At 42.4% G+C, this 21,085-nt stretch overlaps 1 protein-coding gene across 3 annotated transcripts in view; it reads right to left on the minus strand.

Moving 5' to 3' along the window:
• APPL2 (adaptor protein, phosphotyrosine interacting with PH domain and leucine zipper 2) overlaps positions 1–20,679 on the minus strand; it is a 52,882-nt gene extending 32,203 nt beyond the window's left edge. For 2 of the 3 annotated variants that reach the window (XM_067697819.1, XM_067697816.1), the window contains exons 1-4: positions 14,356–14,508; positions 13,854–13,952; positions 3,252–3,311; positions 2,632–2,703 (exon numbers count right to left, since the gene is read on the minus strand). In XM_067697819.1, the coding sequence (XP_067553920.1) occupies positions 2,632–2,703; positions 3,252–3,311; positions 13,854–13,952; positions 14,356–14,493 (369 nt within the window). In that variant the 5' untranslated portion in view covers positions 14,494–14,508. Of the gene's footprint in view, positions 1–2,631; positions 2,704–3,251; positions 3,312–13,853; positions 13,953–14,355; positions 14,509–20,450 lie in introns of those variants that run through there. The other variant, XM_067697817.1, reaches the window with a different exon arrangement.
• Between the last annotated feature and the right edge of the window lie 406 nt (positions 20,680–21,085).

The raw sequence follows: 21,085 nt of genomic DNA on the forward strand, positions 1-21,085 counted from the left end.
TCAAAAGCTACTCCACTCTTCCCACCTGAGTTAACTGCTTTCCCTGGCTTAGGTCTTGACATCAAGAGGCTTGTTTAAAAACTCACAGTGTTAAGCTTCCAGGAGGCCATGACACTGCCTTTAAACCACAATTCTAGGCTTCCATCCTTCTGGAATGATTCACCCCCCACTAAAGGAACTGTCATTAGCTAATAGGCAAATGAAAAGATGCTCGACATAGCTAATTGTTAGAGAAATGCAAATCACAACTACAATGAGGTACCACCTCACACCGGTCAGAATGGCCATCATTAAAAAGTCTACAAACACTAAATGCTGGAGAGGGTGTGGAGAAAAGGGAACCCTCCTACACTATTGGTGGGAACGTAAACTGGTGCAGCCACTAAAGAAATCAGTATGGAGGTTCCTTAAAAAACTTAAAAACAGAGTTACCATATGACCTAGAAATCCCAATCCTGGGCATATATCCACAGAAAACTCTAATTCGAAAAGATACATGCACCCCAATGTTCACAGCAGCACTATTTACATGGCCAAGACACGGAAGCAACCTAAGTGTCCATTGACAGATGAATGGATAAAGATGTGGTGTGTATACACATACACACACACACACACACACACACACACACACACACACACACAAAATGGACTACTACTCAGCCATAAAAAAGAATGAAATAATGCCATCTGCAGCAACATGGATGGACCTGGAGATTATCATATTAAGTGAAGTTAAGTCAGAGAGAGAAAGACAAATATCATATGATATTACTTATACATGGAATCTAAAACATGATACAAATGAACTTATTAACAAAACAGAAACAGACTCACAGACATAGAAAGCAAACTTATAGTTTCCAAAGGGGAAGAGGGGAGGAATAAATTAGGAGTTTGGGATTAGCAGATACAGCCTACTATATATAAAGTAGATAAACAACATGGTCCTACTGTATAGCACAGGGAACTATATTCAATATCGTGTACTAAACTATAACAGAAAAGAATATGAAAAAAAGATACATATATCTGAATCACTTTGCTGTACACCAGAAACTAACATTGTAAATCAACTATATTTCAATAAAAAATTAATTCAAAAAAAAGAATCATCATTCCCACTTATGAAAATACAGCTCTGAGTAAATATCTTAAAGTAGAAATCCTGGTTTAGGGTTTTGACAACTAATCACATCTCCTGAGCAAATCTCCTCTAGTCAAGAAAACACATAACTTCAGTGGGTGTAGACTACTGCTTCTCCCCCTGGGTTATTCATTCACTGTTAATTAAGAAAAATTCTTCTCCCCACCTTCAAAAAAATTTACTTTCTGCTCCTCTCTAATTCCATTCTCCATTCATCCTCCTCCTCTTCTGGAATAGATATGCATCCATATTATCACACACTTCAAAGAGCCACAGCAGTGGGACAGAGGACAAAGTTCACAAGGAAGTGGACAGTTTGTATCTATATCCCCGGTGCCTAGAATTGCATCTGCTAGATAGCAGGTGGTCAGTAAATGTTTGTTGAATGAATAATGCCTCGGTGAACGGATCTGTTGAATGAATGAACAGGCATCTGGTACAATTTCATATGAACGTTAATTTCTCATTTTATGAACTGAAGATAGCATTACGTTCGTATCAATGATTGCACAGTGAAATGGCACCTGTACATTGCCTTTTTTGCTTATTCTCTACGGTGATATTCTACTGTAGGTACTACACACTCCTTGGAAGGTGAAACAGTTCATACCTACCTAATTTGGCAGAGGTTTCTGCCCAACACCTGTAGCATCTGAGCTCATGTTTTTTACAATTACGATTTATGTACTTTTTCTATAACAATACCTGCTTTTCACAAATATTCCAAATGTATTATACAATACAGCTACAAAAACAGTTGTAAGAAATCTCTCTTTAGTGGGTTCAATCGCACTCCCCCCAAAGATATGTTTATACCAAACACCATGTGAATATCTGGGAAAAGGGTCTTTGCAGATTCAATAAAAGATCTCAAAAAAAGACCACCCTAGGTTATCCTGGTGGGCCCTAAATCCACTGACAAGAGCTCTTATAAGAAGAAAAGACACAGACAGAAGAGAAAAAACACGAGGGTGGCGTGGGGAGAGAAGGCCATGTGAAGTCAGGGGCAGAGACTGGAGTTATGCTGCCACAAGCCAAGGAACACCCAGAGTCACCAGATGTTGGAAGAAGCAACGAAGGATTCTCCCCTAGATCTTTGGAGGGAACGTGGCACTGCCAACAACTTGATTTCATACTTCAGGCCTCCAGAACTGTGAGAGAATAAACTTCTATTGTTTTAGGCCACCTACTTGTAATTTTATTACAGCAGCTCTGAGAAACTAATTCTCCCTCTTTAGGAAACTGAATTCTTAGAAGTCTTTCTTTCAGTCTGTTGTTCATATATATACCAAAGCCTTTCCCCTCAAACCAGAAACAAATGGAACAGCATACAACCTCTTTTATGAAATGAACCTTGGAAGATAAGGTTGAGATACCTTCTCAGATATTTAAGTAGATATCTAAAAATAAAAAGTGGGCCAAAATAAAGATGAAAGAAAGTTCAAAAAAGAATCAAATAAAATGTTGCCATGTGGCTATCTTACCTCATCCACCACTTTGGAAAAGTAGTGGAGTGTAGAAATTACTTCTTCATCGCCTTTGCCAAGAGCAAAATTCTACCACCAAAGAAGAAAAGCAGCAGGTGTTAACTGAATGCTAGGGAATTCAGCACCATAGCGTTACCCCACAATACCCTGCCCTCCACCTCGACTTCCTCTCTTCTCCCAAGAGCACATCATGTCAGAGCGTCTGCGGAGAACTAGAGCTCTCCCCTTGTTCTGCCCCAGCCACACAGTCAACCGCCCTTCCCAGGCTATTCCTTTGTCGGTCAGCACCCTTCTGTTGAGATATAACGGTATCTTTCAGTTTATTTCCTGGAATTCTTAGTGTTGATTCACTTGTATTCCCTCGGAAAATATGAACCCTCAGGGCAGTTGATTACTTCTGTAGGCTAATAAGAATACATCATAAAAACTTTGGGATAATCATCAGAATTTATCAGTGGATAGGAAAAGGCAAGACAAAAGAAAAAATGGAAATTGCCTATGGAAAAAAAGAAAGGAAGGAAGGAAGGTCTCTAAAGGTTGCCTCTAGAGAATTCCTTTATAAGAACTCCGCTTGAGTCCTAAGCACAGCATTATATGCCACATATATATCAAGTTACCTGTTTTTCATATGCCAGCAGTTGCTTAGAAAGCTGTTGAGTAGCCAGGCACATTTCATTCTGTAGGGAGAAGAGAAAAACAAGTAAGATTTGTCCAGTGCATACACAGTCACTGAAAAATGCCACCTCAGAGACTCACTTAAACATAATATGTATGTATCTGTAAAATAATAAAATATTTTGTTCAGAAATTATTTGGAAAACAAGACCAAAACAAATTAAAAGGTTAAAGCTTGCTTTTTCCTCCCCATCATTTATAAACTGACGTTCCTTCTGGTCATTCAGTCAGTAAACAAATGTAGTGAACAACTAACATGTGCCAAACCTCCAGCAAAGACGTGGTCCCTGCCCTCATGGGGTTTACTGGGGAAGCAGACACTAAAAAATAGTTACAAGCATGAGAACCACAAAGGAAATACTGCGTGCAGTAGGAGGCTCTGACTGGAGGATCTGCATGGTCCTCAAGAAGACCATGGAAGAGATGTTCTAAGCAGACCCCTGGAGAAAGACCAGGAGCTAGCCATGGGGATGAGCTTTCCCAAGGGACAAGGGACAAGCATGTAGTAAAAGCACCCTGCCTGTCTGAAGAGCTGTAAAGCAGGGCATAGCTGGAACATGGGGTGCAAGGCGTGGAAATGAGACAAGCCTGGCAACATAGGCAGAGCAAGGGCATGTGGGGCTCCATGGCCCAGTTGCAGACTTTAAGTGCAGTGGGAATTTAAGCAACATTATGACACAGTCAGATTCTACCAAACTTATAGCACTAGGTCAGTAATGATGGATGGTAACACAGAAGCACAGCTACAATGCCTGGGAAGGCCCTTTTTGTGCTGTTTTTCACTGACCAATACTGTCCACTTTCTTCTTCTCATATTTATCCCTCTGATCTCCGGCTACACAGCAGCTGTCTACCACTATCCTCCCATCATCAATACATCCAGCCTAGAAAACGTGTCTTACGTTTCTAAAGCTCAGTTAAGGATTCTTTTTCAGTTCAGGGTGTATTCCTAAGAGAGGGAGGGAGCTACTGGGTCTGACCTGGAGCAGATAAGGGGAGGGCACTGGCCAGCCTTGGCCTCCACTTCCTTTCTAATTCCCCTGGGTTTGCTGTTCCTTAGGGGTAAGGCCTGAACTCTGCTGGAGCTTGTTTTATTTTTCATGGGCCTCCTTTGCAAGACCCATCAGAGCCTAATCCTATGTTTTTTGAGCCTTCTTTGCAGATAACTGGTCAGCCTGTTCCCTGACTTCCTTCATCTGCCCCAAGAAACAGCCATCAGTAGACCCTGAAACGTGGTGCTCTCTCTTCTCCCCCAGAATAAAGTCAGGCAAACATAATGATAATTCCTGGCTTTGGCACCCTACTGGGGTGCCACCACTTTGAAAACTAACCAGAGCTGGCAGTCACAAAGCCATGAGGAGGGCAAACAAACAAGTCCAGAAGTACTATGTCCTGGATCTAGACAAGAGCATGCAACCATTACCTAGCACAGAGCAGGCACTCCACAAATGTTTGATGAATGAAGGAACAAACAAGGTTAGAAGATTCATATAAATTTCAAGTTTTTAAACAATACCTGGAATCATAGTGTGAGGGGAGAAATACTTCTTAACCCTGTAAGGCAACATCACAAATGGTGGGAAATAAAATACAGAGTGGACCGGCATAAAGCAGTCAGCCAGGAAACAGCCAGTTGACCACCTTTAGCAGTGCTGTTTTGAAGATCAGGGCGCATGGGAACAAGGGTCTTAGCCCATTCACTGAGCTGCTACCCTGCTGTATCAGAAAATCCCCATCTCCTCTTCTCTGAGTTCGCAGCAGTGCGTTTAAGATGGATTTGTTCAAGTTACCTTGGCATCTGCCTCCCCAAGCAGCCCCATGTAGACTATGATTTGCAGACCCACAGAATCATCCTAACAACAGCAGCTAACATTTACACAGCACTTAATTCATGCCAGATACCAACTAACTGCAATCCAGGCATTATGTCATTTAATTCTGACAACCCTGTCAGGCATGTTCTAATTAGTAACTCAATTTTACAGAAGAAATGGAGGCACAGAGATGTTAGGCCACCTGCCCAAGGTCACACAGCTAGTTAGTAGCAGGGCTGGGATGTGAATTCACGTCTGTCTAAAATCCACACTCTTAAACACTACTCTCTAAGATCCCAAGTCCTGCTAAGAGAAAAGACCTGAGAAGGCCATTGCCTTAGGCTAGAGTTGACAAACTTCTCCTGTAAAAGGCTAGATAGCAATTATTTTTGGCTTATGGGATATACAGTCTCTGTCACAACACAAGAGCAGCCATAAATAATTCATGAACAAATGAGTATGGCTTCGTTCCAATAAAACTTTATTTACAAAAATAAGAGGCCAGTCCAAGGGCTGTAAAGTACTGATCCTGCTTTAGACAGTAACTGTCTCAAAAGAGCTGTCCTCTGCCACAGCTCCCTCAGGAGGCTCTCCATGAAGCTACAATCCTTCAGATTCAAGAAGGATTGAATTCTACTCTTCTACTCTTCTAGTTTCTACTCTTCTAGTCCATTCTTTTCTTTATTTTAGCTAAGTCTAAAATATTACTCCCCCATATCTGTATTCTTTAGAGACCGGTCAACAGATACGATAACCGCCCTCCGTGCTTTCATAACAAGCAAGTGCCACAGGCTACTTGAATTCTTCTCTCCTTTAGAAGGTACTGGCAAGCACCCCACGTGTAGTGGACACACCTGCCAGGGAGCTGCTGGCATCCGACTGTGCCCAGGTCAATGGGGGGCACTCGTGTGCCATGCGCACAACTCCACTGAGGCCAGGAAGAAGGGGCACAGCACACAACAGACAACTGCTCCCAAAATTCCTGTGTACAGTGGACTCTGCCGGGTCTCCCCTAGAAATACTTTCTGAAAGTGCTATGTACTTCAGATGTGTGTGATTTCAGGCAGCAAGATTCTGTTCTACCAGCATGATTCCACTGGGTACAAACAATACATGTACAAAATGGCCTGTCATCTGCCCTGAAAAGAAATGAACCTCTCCTATACAGAGCACTTGACATGAAAAGTCTTTTAAACTAGACCAACTTTAATCTTACTCACTGTAAGATTCTACTGTACACAAAGGTTTTATGAAATGCTTTACCTAATTAATACACACCCTGTGAGGTAAGCCTGCTTAATTATCTCTTCAATAAGACTTGCAAAACTGGAACTTGCGTGAAGAGTAAATATTAGCAGTAGCAATAATAAAGATAGCTGCTAACATTTACTGAGTCTTTTTTAGGACCTGACATTGCTGTTAAGCACTTTTTATATATTATTACATTTAATTCTTACAAGGCACTTATGAGGCAGGGTATATTCTTACCCTCATTTTACAAATGAGGAGAAAAAGGTTCAGAAAGGATAATAGCTTTCTATAATTACACAACTAGTAACTGGCAAGGCAACGATTCAACTCAGATCTGTCAGACTCAAAATCTAAAGTCCAAGTGCTTAACACCATACTATTCTGATCTGAAGTCCAAAACTGTATTTAATAGTACTGTACTCAGTGAGCAGGCCTCACAGGCGCTACAGATACCAGCATAAATCCCATACTTTTCTAGCTGTAGTCCAGCAAAAGTGGTGGCGTAAAATGTAGATTCTAAATGGAGTTCTGCGAGTAAGAGTCCGACACCCTGGAAAAGCTCTCTGGTTACTATCTATGCTATTGGGTACCTCACAGGAAGCCTTAAGAGATGACCTGACGAAGGGTTTACCGACAGAATATCCTATGTTCATCAGAACTTCCCAAGGCTGGCGCCAAGGCAGAAAGACCAGTGGTTAACAAACCCGGAAGGAAAACTGAGCTCTGGGCAAAGGAATGTTTACCTTATGGTGGCACAGAGCGCTCGCTAACTGCAACTGTCACCTGAAACTACCCAAAGGCCTCTGGGCAGGAATGGAGAGGCCAGGAGCAGGGGCAGAGGAAATCCACTAGAGTCCGAGTCACAGTGTAGGCACTGCTTTGATCTAGGCTAAACAACTGGCCAGAAATGTTACCTAAAGCCAAGTGGCTGAGAGTCTGATTCATCACAGCACTACCCCAAAGCTGGGGTCAGGGGGTCGCACTGGATCAGGAGCCCCGGGGGGGGGGGGGGCTGTGCACAGAGGGAGTGGCGAGGAATGTAGCAAGGACAGAGGCTGGAGAGCTGTGTTTGGGGCAGGCCGTGTGGGGATGCTTGCTGAGGACTCTGACATTATTCTGCCAGCACCAGGGAAGCCCCAAGGAACTTTGGCAGGAGAATGACAAGGTCAGATGTGAGCAGAAGAAAAATCATGAATGGCTGTGGTGGAAAAAGAGGATGACGTGAGGGTCAGGAGACCACCTGAAGTCGAGTGAGAGAGAAAGAAGGCTGAGCCCAAGCCAGAAAGTAGCAGAGATATGCCTGGTATCGCTGAGGCAAAAACAACAGGCTAGAGTGAATGAGGAAGGAGGGGGAGTCCAAGACGAATGGACCCTAGACTGGATGACCCATGATGGCAGTGCACCGAGCTAAGGTGCTGACAACGGGACACAGATCTGGGAGGGACAATAAATCGCACAGAGGGGGTGTGCCGACGGTCTGGTCGAGGTGGCCCGGATGCCGTCTTTCATTTAACACCTATTTATCAAACACTGAGCGGGGCCACGGAAGGTGCTGGCCATTGGAGACAAAGACAATCTGCTCTCAGAGCTCACAGTGCACAGGGAGGAAAGAAAATCCCCCACTGTCCCTCAGTGCTCTGACCAACAAGAGTGCAGGGCATCTGGGCACACGGGTGAAGGGTGCTTTCGTCCGAAGGGAGAAAAGGAAGAAAGAAAAGGTGTCAGACACCTCGGACCTGAGGTCAGTCTTAAAAGCCATTTGCTGGGAAGGCCATTTGCCAGGGCAAGGGGTCCATGTGGAGTCCTGGAAGCAGGAAGGGCATAGCAAAGTCTCGAGATGTGCAGAGGGCCTGGCACATTCTGGAACAGCCAAAGACGAAGCTAGAGGAGTAGGCTGAAACTCAGCTCATGAAGAGCTTTGCGTGCCTTGATGAGGAGTTTTTACCTCTGCCTGTGGTTACAGGGAGCCACAGAAGCAGGTGAAGACAGGGAGGGAAGGGAGGTTTGCATGTGGCAGCTCGAGAGTAAAGGATGGACTGAAGGGGAAAACAAGCCCCTGACGACAGGAAGACTGCTTAGGACGGTGCTGCAATAGCCCAGGTAAGAGCTGAAAACTCACTCTCCACAGTGACAATAGGCAAAAGTCGTTTGGAATAAGGACCTAGAGACGAGGGCTAGAAATAGATTCTGAATGGCCAGGCTTTGCTGAAGAAGTGACCTTGCCCAGGAAACGAGTAGAGACTAACCAGAGAAGGACTCCTGTGGAATTTTGGAGAACACCAAGACTTAAGGGGCAGGCAGCATAAGGGCGCCAGGAAAGGAGAAAAATCAAGAATGGTGGGTAGAGACTCGGGACAGACACTGTCACAGGAACCAAAGAAGGACAGTTTCGAGGGGGTCATTGTTAATAGCATCCGGTGCTACCTGGGATGGAGGGTAGAGAGAGGCTATGAACCAGGCATTAAGCAGCCTGTGCTGCCAGTGGGGGATCGAGCCCAGACTGAGGTACCTGAGGAGCAAATATCAACTACACAGTGAGGAAGTGAGCAATGTACAGACTGCTCCTTCAGGAAGGTCAAGATCAGAGGACCAAGCTTCTATTTAACCCAACTAGCAGTCCCAGGGTACAGTGCTATCATAACTACTATTATTCTAAGGCTTAGAAGGTGGTTACGTTAACAGTGAGCACTTCGTGCCAGGGACTGATCTTATACTTTACAGGTATTAGTTCTAATAACAACCTATGAGGTGGGTATTATTATGGCCTGTTTAACCAACAAGGAAACTCAGGCAATCACGTGACTTGCCCAAGGTCACACAGCAAGTGGCCAAGTCAAGACTGGAACTCAGATCTGATGCATCTAAGGTCACATACTTAACCTCATACCTAATGAATGAGCCTGGCCCAGAATAATCTTCCATACTAATCTGAAAGCCTTCAATGGCAGAATGAGGGAAGGCTGTAGATCCCACATGCAAATCAAGTGCAAAAACTCAGGTCTCTGAAGGTGCTTCCAGAAACCACTCAGGGGCTCTCTACTCCCAAATGCCTTAAGCTACACACATATTTCTCTGTCCCTGTCACAGAAACCTCAATTTGACTGTTTTTGAGAGCTGTTAAAATGCACTGATTGAAACCATTATGGATAAAAACCAATTAAACAAGGGAAGTTACTCTGGGATACAAAAAGGAGCTGGCTCCCACCCATAACACACTACAAAGCTGTTAGGCTGATAAGTGTGGGTGTTCTATGGTGACAAGAACAACCTTTGAAGACTCCCACTTCCTTAGCCTCTGCTGCCATTTCTAGAGACCAGTATGTCAAAAGAGTACAGCAAAGGGGTTCAGAGTGACAGTGGAGGTTTTGGAGTCAAAGACCTGAGTTCAAATTCTGTTCCTGCCACTCATCAGCTGTGTGACCACAGGCGAGTTACATAACCTCTCTTATATAATAATACCTCTCCTTTATTGTGAAAGCTAAATGAGATTATACACAGGTGGTGCCTTGCCTAGTGTGTGGTATGTTTATGTGCCTAATAATATTTTTATTATTAAAATATACAGTTCTGATCCTGTCTGCCTCCCAAATCCTTCTCTCTCCCCTATCACAAGCTCACACTCCTGGATGCCCACTACTCTGTTTCCCAAGAGGAACATTAACTTATTTAGCTTGATATCTATATATATTATCATTTCTAAAGAAAAATATTTTCTTCTTTATAATACCAAATGTATGCATATCTTCCCTTCAAGGTATTTTACTCCTATCCCCTCCCACGGTCTCACCCCAGTTTGAAAAGATACTACTCCCAACTCCAGTGCGGGCTTTTACATTTCAGGATCAGGAGTTCTGCACTCCCAAAGGTCTGGTTCAGAGCAGCTGCAGAGATGAGACTGTGTTTGTGTAAGCCTGCTTTGCTGAAAGGAAGTGAGAGAGCCTGAACCACGGTTCTCACTTCGAAAAATTCCATCCAAAATGTACTTAAAAAAAAAAAAAATCAACAAAACAAACAAAAAATTCCATCCAGACTGAAGGCACCAACTACAGAGGCTTGTCATCTTTTGGAGGAGAAAGACAGGTTCCAGGAGATGCCAGGTTTCACTAGTACTGCTAGGAACATCATTTGACCTTCCCGTTTTCTCAATACAATGTCTGAGAGGAAAAGTAAGAAATTTACGTAAGTAAATTTCATTGTAAAACCCTAAAAAATCCATTTCGAAAAGATTTTTTAAAATTTTAACCTCTCTAGGAAAGAAACAAAATCACGGTAGATATACAGAATCAAAACAAGTATACCAAATGTATTAAATGCAAAATTTGAGCAGATTTTACTGAATAAGTATACCCATGCATCTATTCAGACACTATAGAAGTTTTAAATTTAGTCAATAGTTTGAAAGATAGCAGAGCTTTCTAAGTAACCCGTCTCTTGCTGCATGAGAAGTGTGTACGGCTTCCTTCATTCAGATGACCCATGATGGAGTACTCAGTTCCCCCATGTGCAAAGGCACATCTGACAATTAGGAGACCAGATGTGACCAGGGACTGCTGTAAAATGCTGAAAACAGCTTATAGCCTATAGCTTCATTCTACTGCTTAAGCCAAATAAAATTTAAAATCTCCCCCAAACTAGCCAAAATCAGCAAAACTGTTTGTTCACAGAACTTTCCTCTAGTTCTTTTTACTCTTCCTCTTTCTAAAACTAAGGTCCAAATAGTATTCACTATATCAGAATCCAGAAACTTACCATGTGGCCTGATTTTAAGTATCTTTTATGAACATTTATCATTTATCAGTAGCATAAATCTGGTTTAAAAAATATAATAATGAAAAACAACATCTTACTAAGTGCCTCTGTTTTTAAAAATGAAATTATAAAACTCTATTAATGCAATTTAACACAACTAGGTGTAAAATATTTAAGGAAGAATGTTAAATAAAAGCAGGTAAACATAACTTTGGGGGAAAAAGTTGAATGAAAACATTGGTAACTCTTTTCTTTCTTTCTTTCTTTCTCTTTCTTCCCACCCTCATACATACAAACAAACTGATCAAAGAGGAGTTAGAAAGTTTTCTTTTTAATTTAATTGAAAAGAAACAAAACAAAACATGTTCAAATGAACCTGAAAAACAACTGACCCTGACCCAGCCGACCTGAATGCCACTGACCACTGCTTGTATCTGTCACTGAGTGGGCAGCACTAGCCAGACGTTCTTGCTAGCTTCTGCTGCAGGAAATGCCGAGGCAGAAGGAAGGGCTTCTGCCAGTAACCCATGTGATGATCATGTGATGTGAAGTAAAAGCTGGTTACAGCCTCGTGGAATGCAAGACCCACTTAATTTTGGCAAAATGCAGTTTTCTGGCTCAAAAGAAAAAAACGCATAAGAGAGCATCTGGACATCTCCAAGTAAATGATTCTGACAGACATGGAAAGGCAGAACAGAGACTCTTGGGAGTGGTGGAGTCACAGTCCGTAAGTCTTGGGACTCTTAAACATGAGAAAAATCATTTAATAACAATATTCAAACTACTAAAGAGCAGGTATAAGCTCAGTAAAAAATTTTCTGTTCTCTTAAATTTTGAATAGTTAGGGAAAAATACAAAAACATGTAATAGAAATAAATAGGGTTTTAAAAAATCGACAAAGTATGTCCCAGTTTTTAAATGTTTTACCTAAACAAATGAGCAAAATCACAAATGTGCACATGATTCTTTTGGTCGTTAAAATTAGTTCCAATTAATCAAGTTACACTTCTATAATACAGTAGTTTGCAAATATCTATCTCCAGCCTGAACTCTGGACCTGAACTTTCAACAAGATCTCTTTCCCCACTCTTATGTCCCATGGACACCTCAAAATCAGCCTCTCAAGAAAGAATTAAGGGGAATTCCCTGGCGGTTCAGTGATTAGGACTCTGCACTTTCACTGCCAAGGGCCCAGGTTCAATCCCTGGTCAGGGAACTAAGATCCTGCAAGCCATGGTGCGACCAAAAAAAAGGAAAGAATTAAGATTGACATCCCTGCCATTCCTGCCACTGCCACACACACACACACACCCTGCTCCTCTTCCTGTATTCTCCCAACTATGCACCCTGTTATTGAAGTCAAAGACGTGGGCATCATTCTTGATTCATCCTTCACCCATCCAACCCCTTCACATAGAATCAGTCACCAATCCACTTCTTCCCAATTCCACTGCCGCTTCCCTGGCTCAGGCTACCACCCTTATGCTTAGTAGTTAATTGTTTGGGCTTTGGCTTCAGGTTGACTTGCTCTACCATGTATTAATGGGGTGGAATTGGAAAGTCCTTCATCATCAGAATCCTTAAATCTCCTGACCTATAAAATGAAGATATAATAACAACAGCCACCTCAGAGTTGTTAGGGAATTGAAGTGAACTGATTACATGTAAAAGCCCCTGAAACTGCACCTGGAACCTATGAAGTATTCAATAAGTCTCAACTATCATAATCATCCTCCTTTTGGGTGCCCAGCACAATTCCTCCAGGTTAGGTGACCCTTCTCTCCTAGCACCTCTAACACTCTTTGGTAATTATTTTTGTCTGTCTCCCAACCCAGTTGTAAGCTCCCTAATGGCAAGAGCTGAGTTTTTTCCCCATATAGGATATGAATGAATGATTAATAAAACCATGATAATAATAAATGATTATATATGAATATTAAGAGCTATGTAAAATAAATGAGTATACATGATTATTGATATATTATATTATTATTACACTGAATGTGGTATTTATTTAGAGATCGTCAATGAGAAAAAGGAACATATTAACAGATACAGGCTTAAGTCAGCAAGGAATCAATAATGAAAAGTATCGGTTGCCATAATATTTTGATGTGTAACATAACAAATTTTATTTTTAAGTAACTCACAAGTTTTCTCTTAGAAAGTAACATACATGGGCATTTCTTGATCTTAAAAAGATCCACTTTTGCTACTCAGCAATTTATTTTCCATGGTTTTGCAAGGCAGAGATATTTGTTCCTCAAAACAAAGAAGCCACGCAACAGTTCCAGAACTGTGACTCAAGTCTTTTCAGAGGAAGCCCTTGAAAAAACATCTCTACTCGCCTGCACTGACATCTAAGACTGACCATTTATGAGAAAGACAAAGAGCCATGCCTTAGAATACTGAACCCACTCATTCACAAGTAGGAAGAGGAGACTCAAATGTTTCCCTTTGGAGTAGAATTTTTTAAAAATTAAAAAGCAGTTATGTGGTACCTTTCTACTGGGTCTACTAGTTACAGAAAAATTACCCTATTTCTTAACCTGTGAAAATGAACTGTCCTCAGTTTTTTGAGGTGAACAGAAGAGAAAAACAATTGTGATTTTATTTCAAAAGTTTAAATGGTGGTGTTCTGACTCAAATCTCTCAACCTCCTGAGAGAAGTTCAAGGTGGGCAGAGGGCTCCCACTCTGTTCCTCTCCAGGTGAGGGGGCAGGAGGATACCTGGGCTCCATAGACGCGTTGCATCGCCTGGAGCAGCTGGTTGGTATAATCCGTGAGAGTGCCAGCATCTTCTTCAAATACACTCAGTAAAGAGCGAGTCTGCAAGAAAAGAGGTCAATTTTATTTCTAAGTGGAGAAGTTACAATGGAGGTAAAACAAACACATGCACACAGAGATATGGGGAGGGAAGATGTCTGTTGTCTGGCTTTACTTTTTTATTGCTAATACTAATATAAGCTGATTCCTAGAGCTTTAATTCAGAACTTCTTTTCTAATCCTTTAGACTACATTGCGAGGGCAAACTGAATACAGTTTGAGTACTGGGGCCAGGGAAAGAAAGCCAATTTTTAAAGGGTTAAGAAGACTCAAGGGCTATTATGTGTCTTGACGTTAGCCTCTACCTAAGTACCAGTAAAGTCCATCCAATAAAATAAGTGTTAAAAAGGGCAGTCTCTCCCTTCAAGCCCATAAACTGAACTCAATGTCTGGCCTGTCTGTATACCTGGGGTGTGGTCACCCAGCACTGCATCATCACAGCAGTTAACCATCTGTCCCGTTTTCTGCAATCCTGGAAGTCTTGCAGGGGTGTGTCATTCTTTCCACTTAAGATACTACAGTCAGGCTCCATGTCTTTCGTCATATTCTATTCAACCAATTTTCAAACTCATGACCAGGAAATTTCATGTACCATGGGCCCACCAGTGGAAGCTCTGGGCACAAAACTCAAATAGCAACTTAAGAATGCTAGCTCAGTTCCTTTGGGAAGACTACTCAGTGCTTCGAGAGCAGCTGAGCAATGTCTTAGATGAAAGGTATTTCCTCTCATTTTCATGCGTAGTGCCTGATACGCTGAGCACTAAAGAAATATTTATATATTGGACGGTGCCTAAAGAAGTATCAAGGGACCACATAAGAGACCATATCTATTCAAGGGACTTTTGTTAATGTGTCCAGCACAGTGGGAATTTAAAATACTACATTAGTGATAATGGGATCTACATTTCAGAAAATAACCCATTAGGCATAGAATGGAGAGTAAGCTATAGAAATGTCTTTAATGAGATGATACCAAAGGCACCTTACAAAGAACAATCCATTAAGGTTCGTTATTTTCCTGCAAATGAATTTCAATTCCTTCTTTCTTTTTCTAACCTATCTCAGGTAAGAGAATAATAACTGACCCAAAAGCACCCCCAATAAACTGGAAGAGGAACCCCGACGTTTGAATCATTCTACCTTTGATTTTGTTGACAAACTCTGGTGGACTTCACAGTAGTACATGCTTATCCTGGTTTTGCCCGAGGTCTTTAAGGCTAAAAATACCTGCTCTCAGACCAATGTACTCTCTTCAGTACCAATTCTTATCAACAGAAGGATCAGAACAAACAAAACAAAAATCATGGATGTGACCCACTGGATCTCATAACCCATTAATGGATGTCAATGAGTAGGTGAAAAACATTGGTTTAGAATTCTTTATTACATCTCTTTAAAATACACTACTTGAAAAACAAAGATTGTTAAAAGACGTTTTGAGAACCTACAGTGATTGGTCTATCACTCTACATTCATTCATGTATATACTTCTGCCTTCATCCAATATTTGATGAAACGTTGTGTTGGGATCTGAGATTCAAAGGTGATCAGAACCAACTCTGTCTTCCAGGAGCTTACAGTCTACTGGGGCCTCTCAAAGGATCTGGGATCCCCTTGGGACCATGTCAATCCTGGGTCCAAATTTAGGCTCTAACACTAATTTGCAGGGAACACTAGAGGTAATGAATTACATAAAGTGCCTACCAGTGCCTAATACACAGATGATGCTGATTATGAAGAAGATAATGAACTTTGCTTATAACATGTTGGACACTAAGGGTTTCACATGTTACGATTTCATTTCAACACTAAAGCAACACTATTATCTACACAGTTATCTATAAATGTCATCTAATAGGAGAGAATCTTTTGGTATTTGTGGTGCCAATGCTGGAGAAGTCCTTCTATGTTTATGATGATTCTCGTTCCTTTCTTTGCTATAACAGTATATCTAAGAGAATGAAAAAGAGTGATACAACTGGATTGAGGATATTTAATTTTTTAAATACTACTGATGTCCATTTAGTTGAGTCCTATTTATTGTTTTTAATACTCTTAGAAATAAAATACATAGAATGGAAAATGAGCCACAGGATGAAAAGAGAGGGCTTGTATAAATGTCCTCCATAAAGAGAGTAGAAAGAAAACTAAAACTACCATTTACTCTGTACTTCCTATGTGTCCGACACTGTGCTGAGCACTAAATATTACTTCATTTAATCCTTCTGACAATTTTATGAGGTAGACACCACAGTTACATTAATCCCATTTTAGAGATGATGAAACTGAGGCTCATCAAGATTAAGAAACTTGCTCAACCTCCCACAGCTGGGAAGCAGCAGGGTTGCAATGTAAACCCAGGTCTGGCTGGTACCAATGGCCATGCTTTCTCCACCGCAGGAGGCTGCATCCACCACCTAGCAAAGGTGGGTCTCATCAGTGGGCATGCTCTTTGGCCCACAGCCCACCATTCTGTCTGGAGGCAGGATGCTGACTGCTTGGAGCTGACTTCTCTTGGGTCATCCTACTATCATGCTCTCACCTGTGATAACTGCCAAAACTACATCACAAGTTTTTTTTTCTTTATATTCTGAACATGTTTACCATGACATCCATTGGAACTGACAAAAACACTCCCATCTTCCCTTTCTAACTTAACTAGGCCATGATCATCCTTGAAAAAAAATATACCCAGCTATCTCAGACACTGCTTTAATATCCACATTTATCAGCTCCGCATCTGCTTAAACATATTTGGAAGAACAAGAATGTTCGGAGACCTAAAGAAGGCATAAGACCAAGGACCAGGCAGGTATACCAGTTGCTCGAAAGTTCCACAAAAAAAATCCGAAAGACTGGTGCATATCACTTATAAAGACAATAACAGCAATCATTTATGGAATTACTATAATATGCAGGCATGAAGATACTTTACATATGTTATTTATTCTTCATAAGAATTAAGCAACTATTTTTATTCTAATTTTACCCATGTTGAAACACAAGCGGTTGTGTTTGAGTAACCTGCAGAATCAAGATTTAAATTCCATCCTTTTTCTACTACCCTACACTCTCAAGAGTATGCATGGACAGAAAAACGAAACCAAACACCTTAGCCTTAGCTCCACATTACCCTCTATCTTAGAATAAAGAAACTGGGTGTCATCTAATAAACTAGTTCTAGACATTTTTCACTCCTAAGAATAGCATCTAGTTATATAATGGCACAATTTTAACAGCTGTGATTGTAAAATATACACACGCACACACACGTGTATATTTTATATATATTTAAATATATTTTAAATGTTTTAATATTTATCATATATAAGTATAAATATTATACATATATATATTTTTTAAGGTAAAAACAATTAAAACTCTTATTCCCATAGTGTGGGAGAGGGAGAGAAATGTCTCAATAGAACCAAGCCTACTGAAAGGAAAATGTATCATAAACAAAGAGTACAGCAGGACAAAAGCCCTCCACAATGAAGACAAAACCACTAGGTAATGTTTTGAGGCATCCTGCTTGAGTTAAAAAAGGCCTGGTTTCCCAGCTGGACCTCTCACTGAATAATCTCAGAACTTAATCTTTAAATTCTCTGTGCTTCAGCTGTGCCAACTGCAAAGGAAACAAACAAATATCGTAACAAAACAGCAAGCAACAGTGCTACACTTTATCTCAAAAGCACACTACTTACAGGAAAGAGAATAAGCCCCTGGAGAGGTGTGAACTGCAGCAGCTCAAAGCAGCATTTGTGTTCCTATCACAGCAGCATTCACACAGTACTGCAACTGCTGCTTTCCTTATCTGTCTCCCAGAACAGACTGTGAACCAGCGGAGGGAAGGCATTCTTATCTTATTTGTCATTACATTCCCAGCATCTAGCAGCACCTAGCGAGGAGCAGAGGCTCGCAAACAGCAATGGAGACAAGTAGCTTAATCCCTAAAACATTTCATCTTTCATACACCAGAGGTAACCAGAAATAATACATGTATGCACAAAGACTTGTCTTATAATACACTGTGCAGCACTGTGAACTTAAAAGGGCATGAATAGATGTGTATAAGGTCAGTCAACTGCTATTCAGCTCTTCTTGGGTCACTGAGCTCAAATATAAAAGCTTTTGTGTTCATTTAATGAATCCTGTGCAACCAGGTTACTGGAGCAACCCTCATAAATACTCTACATAAAACAAGAGGAAACAATAGATGGTTTCTTAAGATCACTTCCTTTTAGTGAAACATTTTAGGTCACTGATGACAGAAAAGCCAGGTGCTAGGTAGCTGGGCTAACTTGAACAACATAGGCCGACTGCCTGGGTTCCAATCCCGGCTCTGCCACTTGATAATGTATAATCTTGGGAGCAAGTTATTTAACTTCTCAGCTCCTTGGTAATTTTAATACAGTACCTACTTCAAAAGACTGTTGAAAGAATTAGCTAAGTTAACATATGTAAAGCACTGAGAACAGGGCCTGGCACATAAAAATGCAAGTATGACACAGGTGTTTGCTATTGCTTTTATTCTTTACAGATAAAACTAAGGAGTTGGATTAGATTCCTTCCAGTTACAAGTCTATGAATCTCCTTGGCAGTAAAGCTGCATTAGGCACATACCCCATACAAAAGAGCTAAATATGTTTTGATGGTTATCAAGGACCTTCCTGGAAGTTTGCTTCCATTCAAACCTCACCAAGAACCCTCACAGGGTGACACCCACGTCTCAAAAGCAATGACAAATTCCCTACATAAAGAGGAACATTAAATAGAAATGACAATGCCTCTTAACCTCTTCTTCCTCATACAAGCTCAGTTATAAATCATGCAGATATGTTAGACTTGTAAGCCCCTTAAATATTATCTGCTCCGTGACCCTCATTCTGCAGATGAGAAAACCCAGCCAGTCAAAGGATGAGGATGAGTGGCTTGCCCAAATCAAATGATAAGTTAGTGTTAGAGCCACAATTAGGACCCAAGTGGCCTGACTCGTTTGCCAGTCCGCTATCTCGTACCTCATTGCTGAGCACATCCTATAAACAACTCAGAACCAGTGCCTATTCACTGATGTGAGAGCCAAAAATTCCAAATGTAACTCCTCTGTGAAGGCAACATGGAGAATCAGTTAGTGCCACTTCTTTAACCTGGCTCAGCCATCACCATGTCCAGTTAGGAAAGCAATATATCTTTGCACCTCAGTTTCTCCAACTACAAAGCAAGTGGAAACCGCTGTTCAAAATGATATCATTAGAAATTCCACAATATTATCTTCAGATCGCACGCAACAGGTGTGAGAATGGACAAAATGACTTCTACCCAGGGTTTTGATCCCATTAAAATGCCAGAAGTTTAGAGGCTTCAGAGAGGCCTTTGAGAAGTCAATCAGACCAGAGGATAACAATTAAAAAAAAGAAAAAAATCACAGCTTGCTTACACTTTCTTACTTGCCTATGTAAAGAAGATCACAAAGAAATGGGCACAAGGCAACTAAGCACACAGTCCTTTTGACTACTAATTCTGAACTGGAGAGATGCAGAGTGGGTGTAGGTAAGTCCATCAGAGGATCATCCCGGGCAGGCACAATTCACTAAGAAGAAAATGGAAAGGAAGCACAAAGGGATGAGAAACGGTGAAAGGAAAAGAGGTTACTCTTACTCTAATTTTTCAAGAGTTGAGATACTAGGGAATAAAGAGAGGTATTTAAATAGCCCAAGGATGCAGAGCTTCTAGGGCAGATATGAAGCTGGGGAAATGTTAATGAAGAACAAAGGTTCCCTGGGGAAAGGTGCACTGACTTATGAAGTAATGTCATTCTGCATACATTTACTACATTTGCACACCAGCTTTCATCTGCAGAGCTCAAAGGGCTTGATTCTCATCTCGGGTGCGCTAATGAAGTTCCCCTGTGCGGCAAATAGGGCAGGTATTGTAATTTCCTCTTCACGAATGGGAAAACAGGGCCAAAGGGAGGTCTGACACCGCTGGGGAAGAGGTCTAGGCTCTCTGTATCCCACTCCGGTCCTAAATCCACCAGGTCCCATCATATCAGTAGTAGTAATAATAAGTAAGACTGACTTCTTATTTTGTACCAGACATTGCCAGCGAACAACTTGACAGGCGTTTCCTTATTTAATTCTAACAACTCTAGGAGGCAGGCACAATTATTCCTATCTTACAACAAAGCTGAGGCAAAAAAAAGATTATTTGCCCGGGGCACTTGGTGGAGCCCAAGCGTAGGCCGAGCAGCCTCGGTTTCAGCTGAGTTTGGAAAGGGGTCGGGACACAAAGACTCCGGCCGCGGGGGGCTTTCCCGACGTCTCCAGCCCTTTCTGAGGGATGCCGGCTCCCGGAGCATCCCGGACTCAAGACACAGGGCCGGGCCCGCCCCCTCTTCGCCCCCGAGGGGGCCCGGCGTACTCCCAGCCTCCACCCCGGGGCTGGTAGGGCCTCCTCGGCCTCAAGCCCTCGGGCGAGGGGGACCCGGGCGGCGGGAGGTACCTGGGGGCTGTCCTGCAACGCCTCCTCTAGCAGGAGCTTGTCCACGGCGGGCATGGTGCCGCGCGGCGGGGCCGAGGGCCGGACGAAAGCACGGAGGGCAGGTGACGCGGCGGCCGAGAGTGCTCGAGGATCAGGCGACGAGGCGGACGACGCTCTGTGCCCAGGGCGGCCCCGCGTGCGCCCACGCCTGGCCAGTGAGTGACCGCCGCCCGCCCGCCGGCCCTCCTCTCCGCCCAGCCCTTAGCGGAGCCGGATCAACAGGAAGTGTGGCGAGCGCCCGACCCGGACACCGGAAGTGTGGCGGCCCCGCTTTCCCCCCGCGCCCACCTCTCGCGGGAAACCGCAGACCCCCACGGGTCAGCCAGGCGCCAAGTGAACGTCTAGGGTGTTAGGCTCAGCAGTTAAGGGGCCGAATCTTATGCCGGTCAATGCATCTAAAGCCCAGGAGGGGGAACTCAAGAGCGGAAAGATAAGGTTTTATCTACTTGTGGCTATCCAGATTTTTTGAGTCAGGGAGATAGGAGCTAACAGTTTTGCTGATTTGAAAATCTGTGAAATGCTGTGTGAAAATCCCGCGCTTCCCGCACGACTTTTTCTACGTAAATCTCAGTGCCCTCGTAACAGCTCCGAGAGCA

Source organism: Pseudorca crassidens, chromosome 11 (assembly GCF_039906515.1).
Source record: "Pseudorca crassidens isolate mPseCra1 chromosome 11, mPseCra1.hap1, whole genome shotgun sequence".
NCBI classification, from domain to species: Eukaryota; Metazoa; Chordata; class Mammalia; order Artiodactyla; family Delphinidae; genus Pseudorca; species Pseudorca crassidens.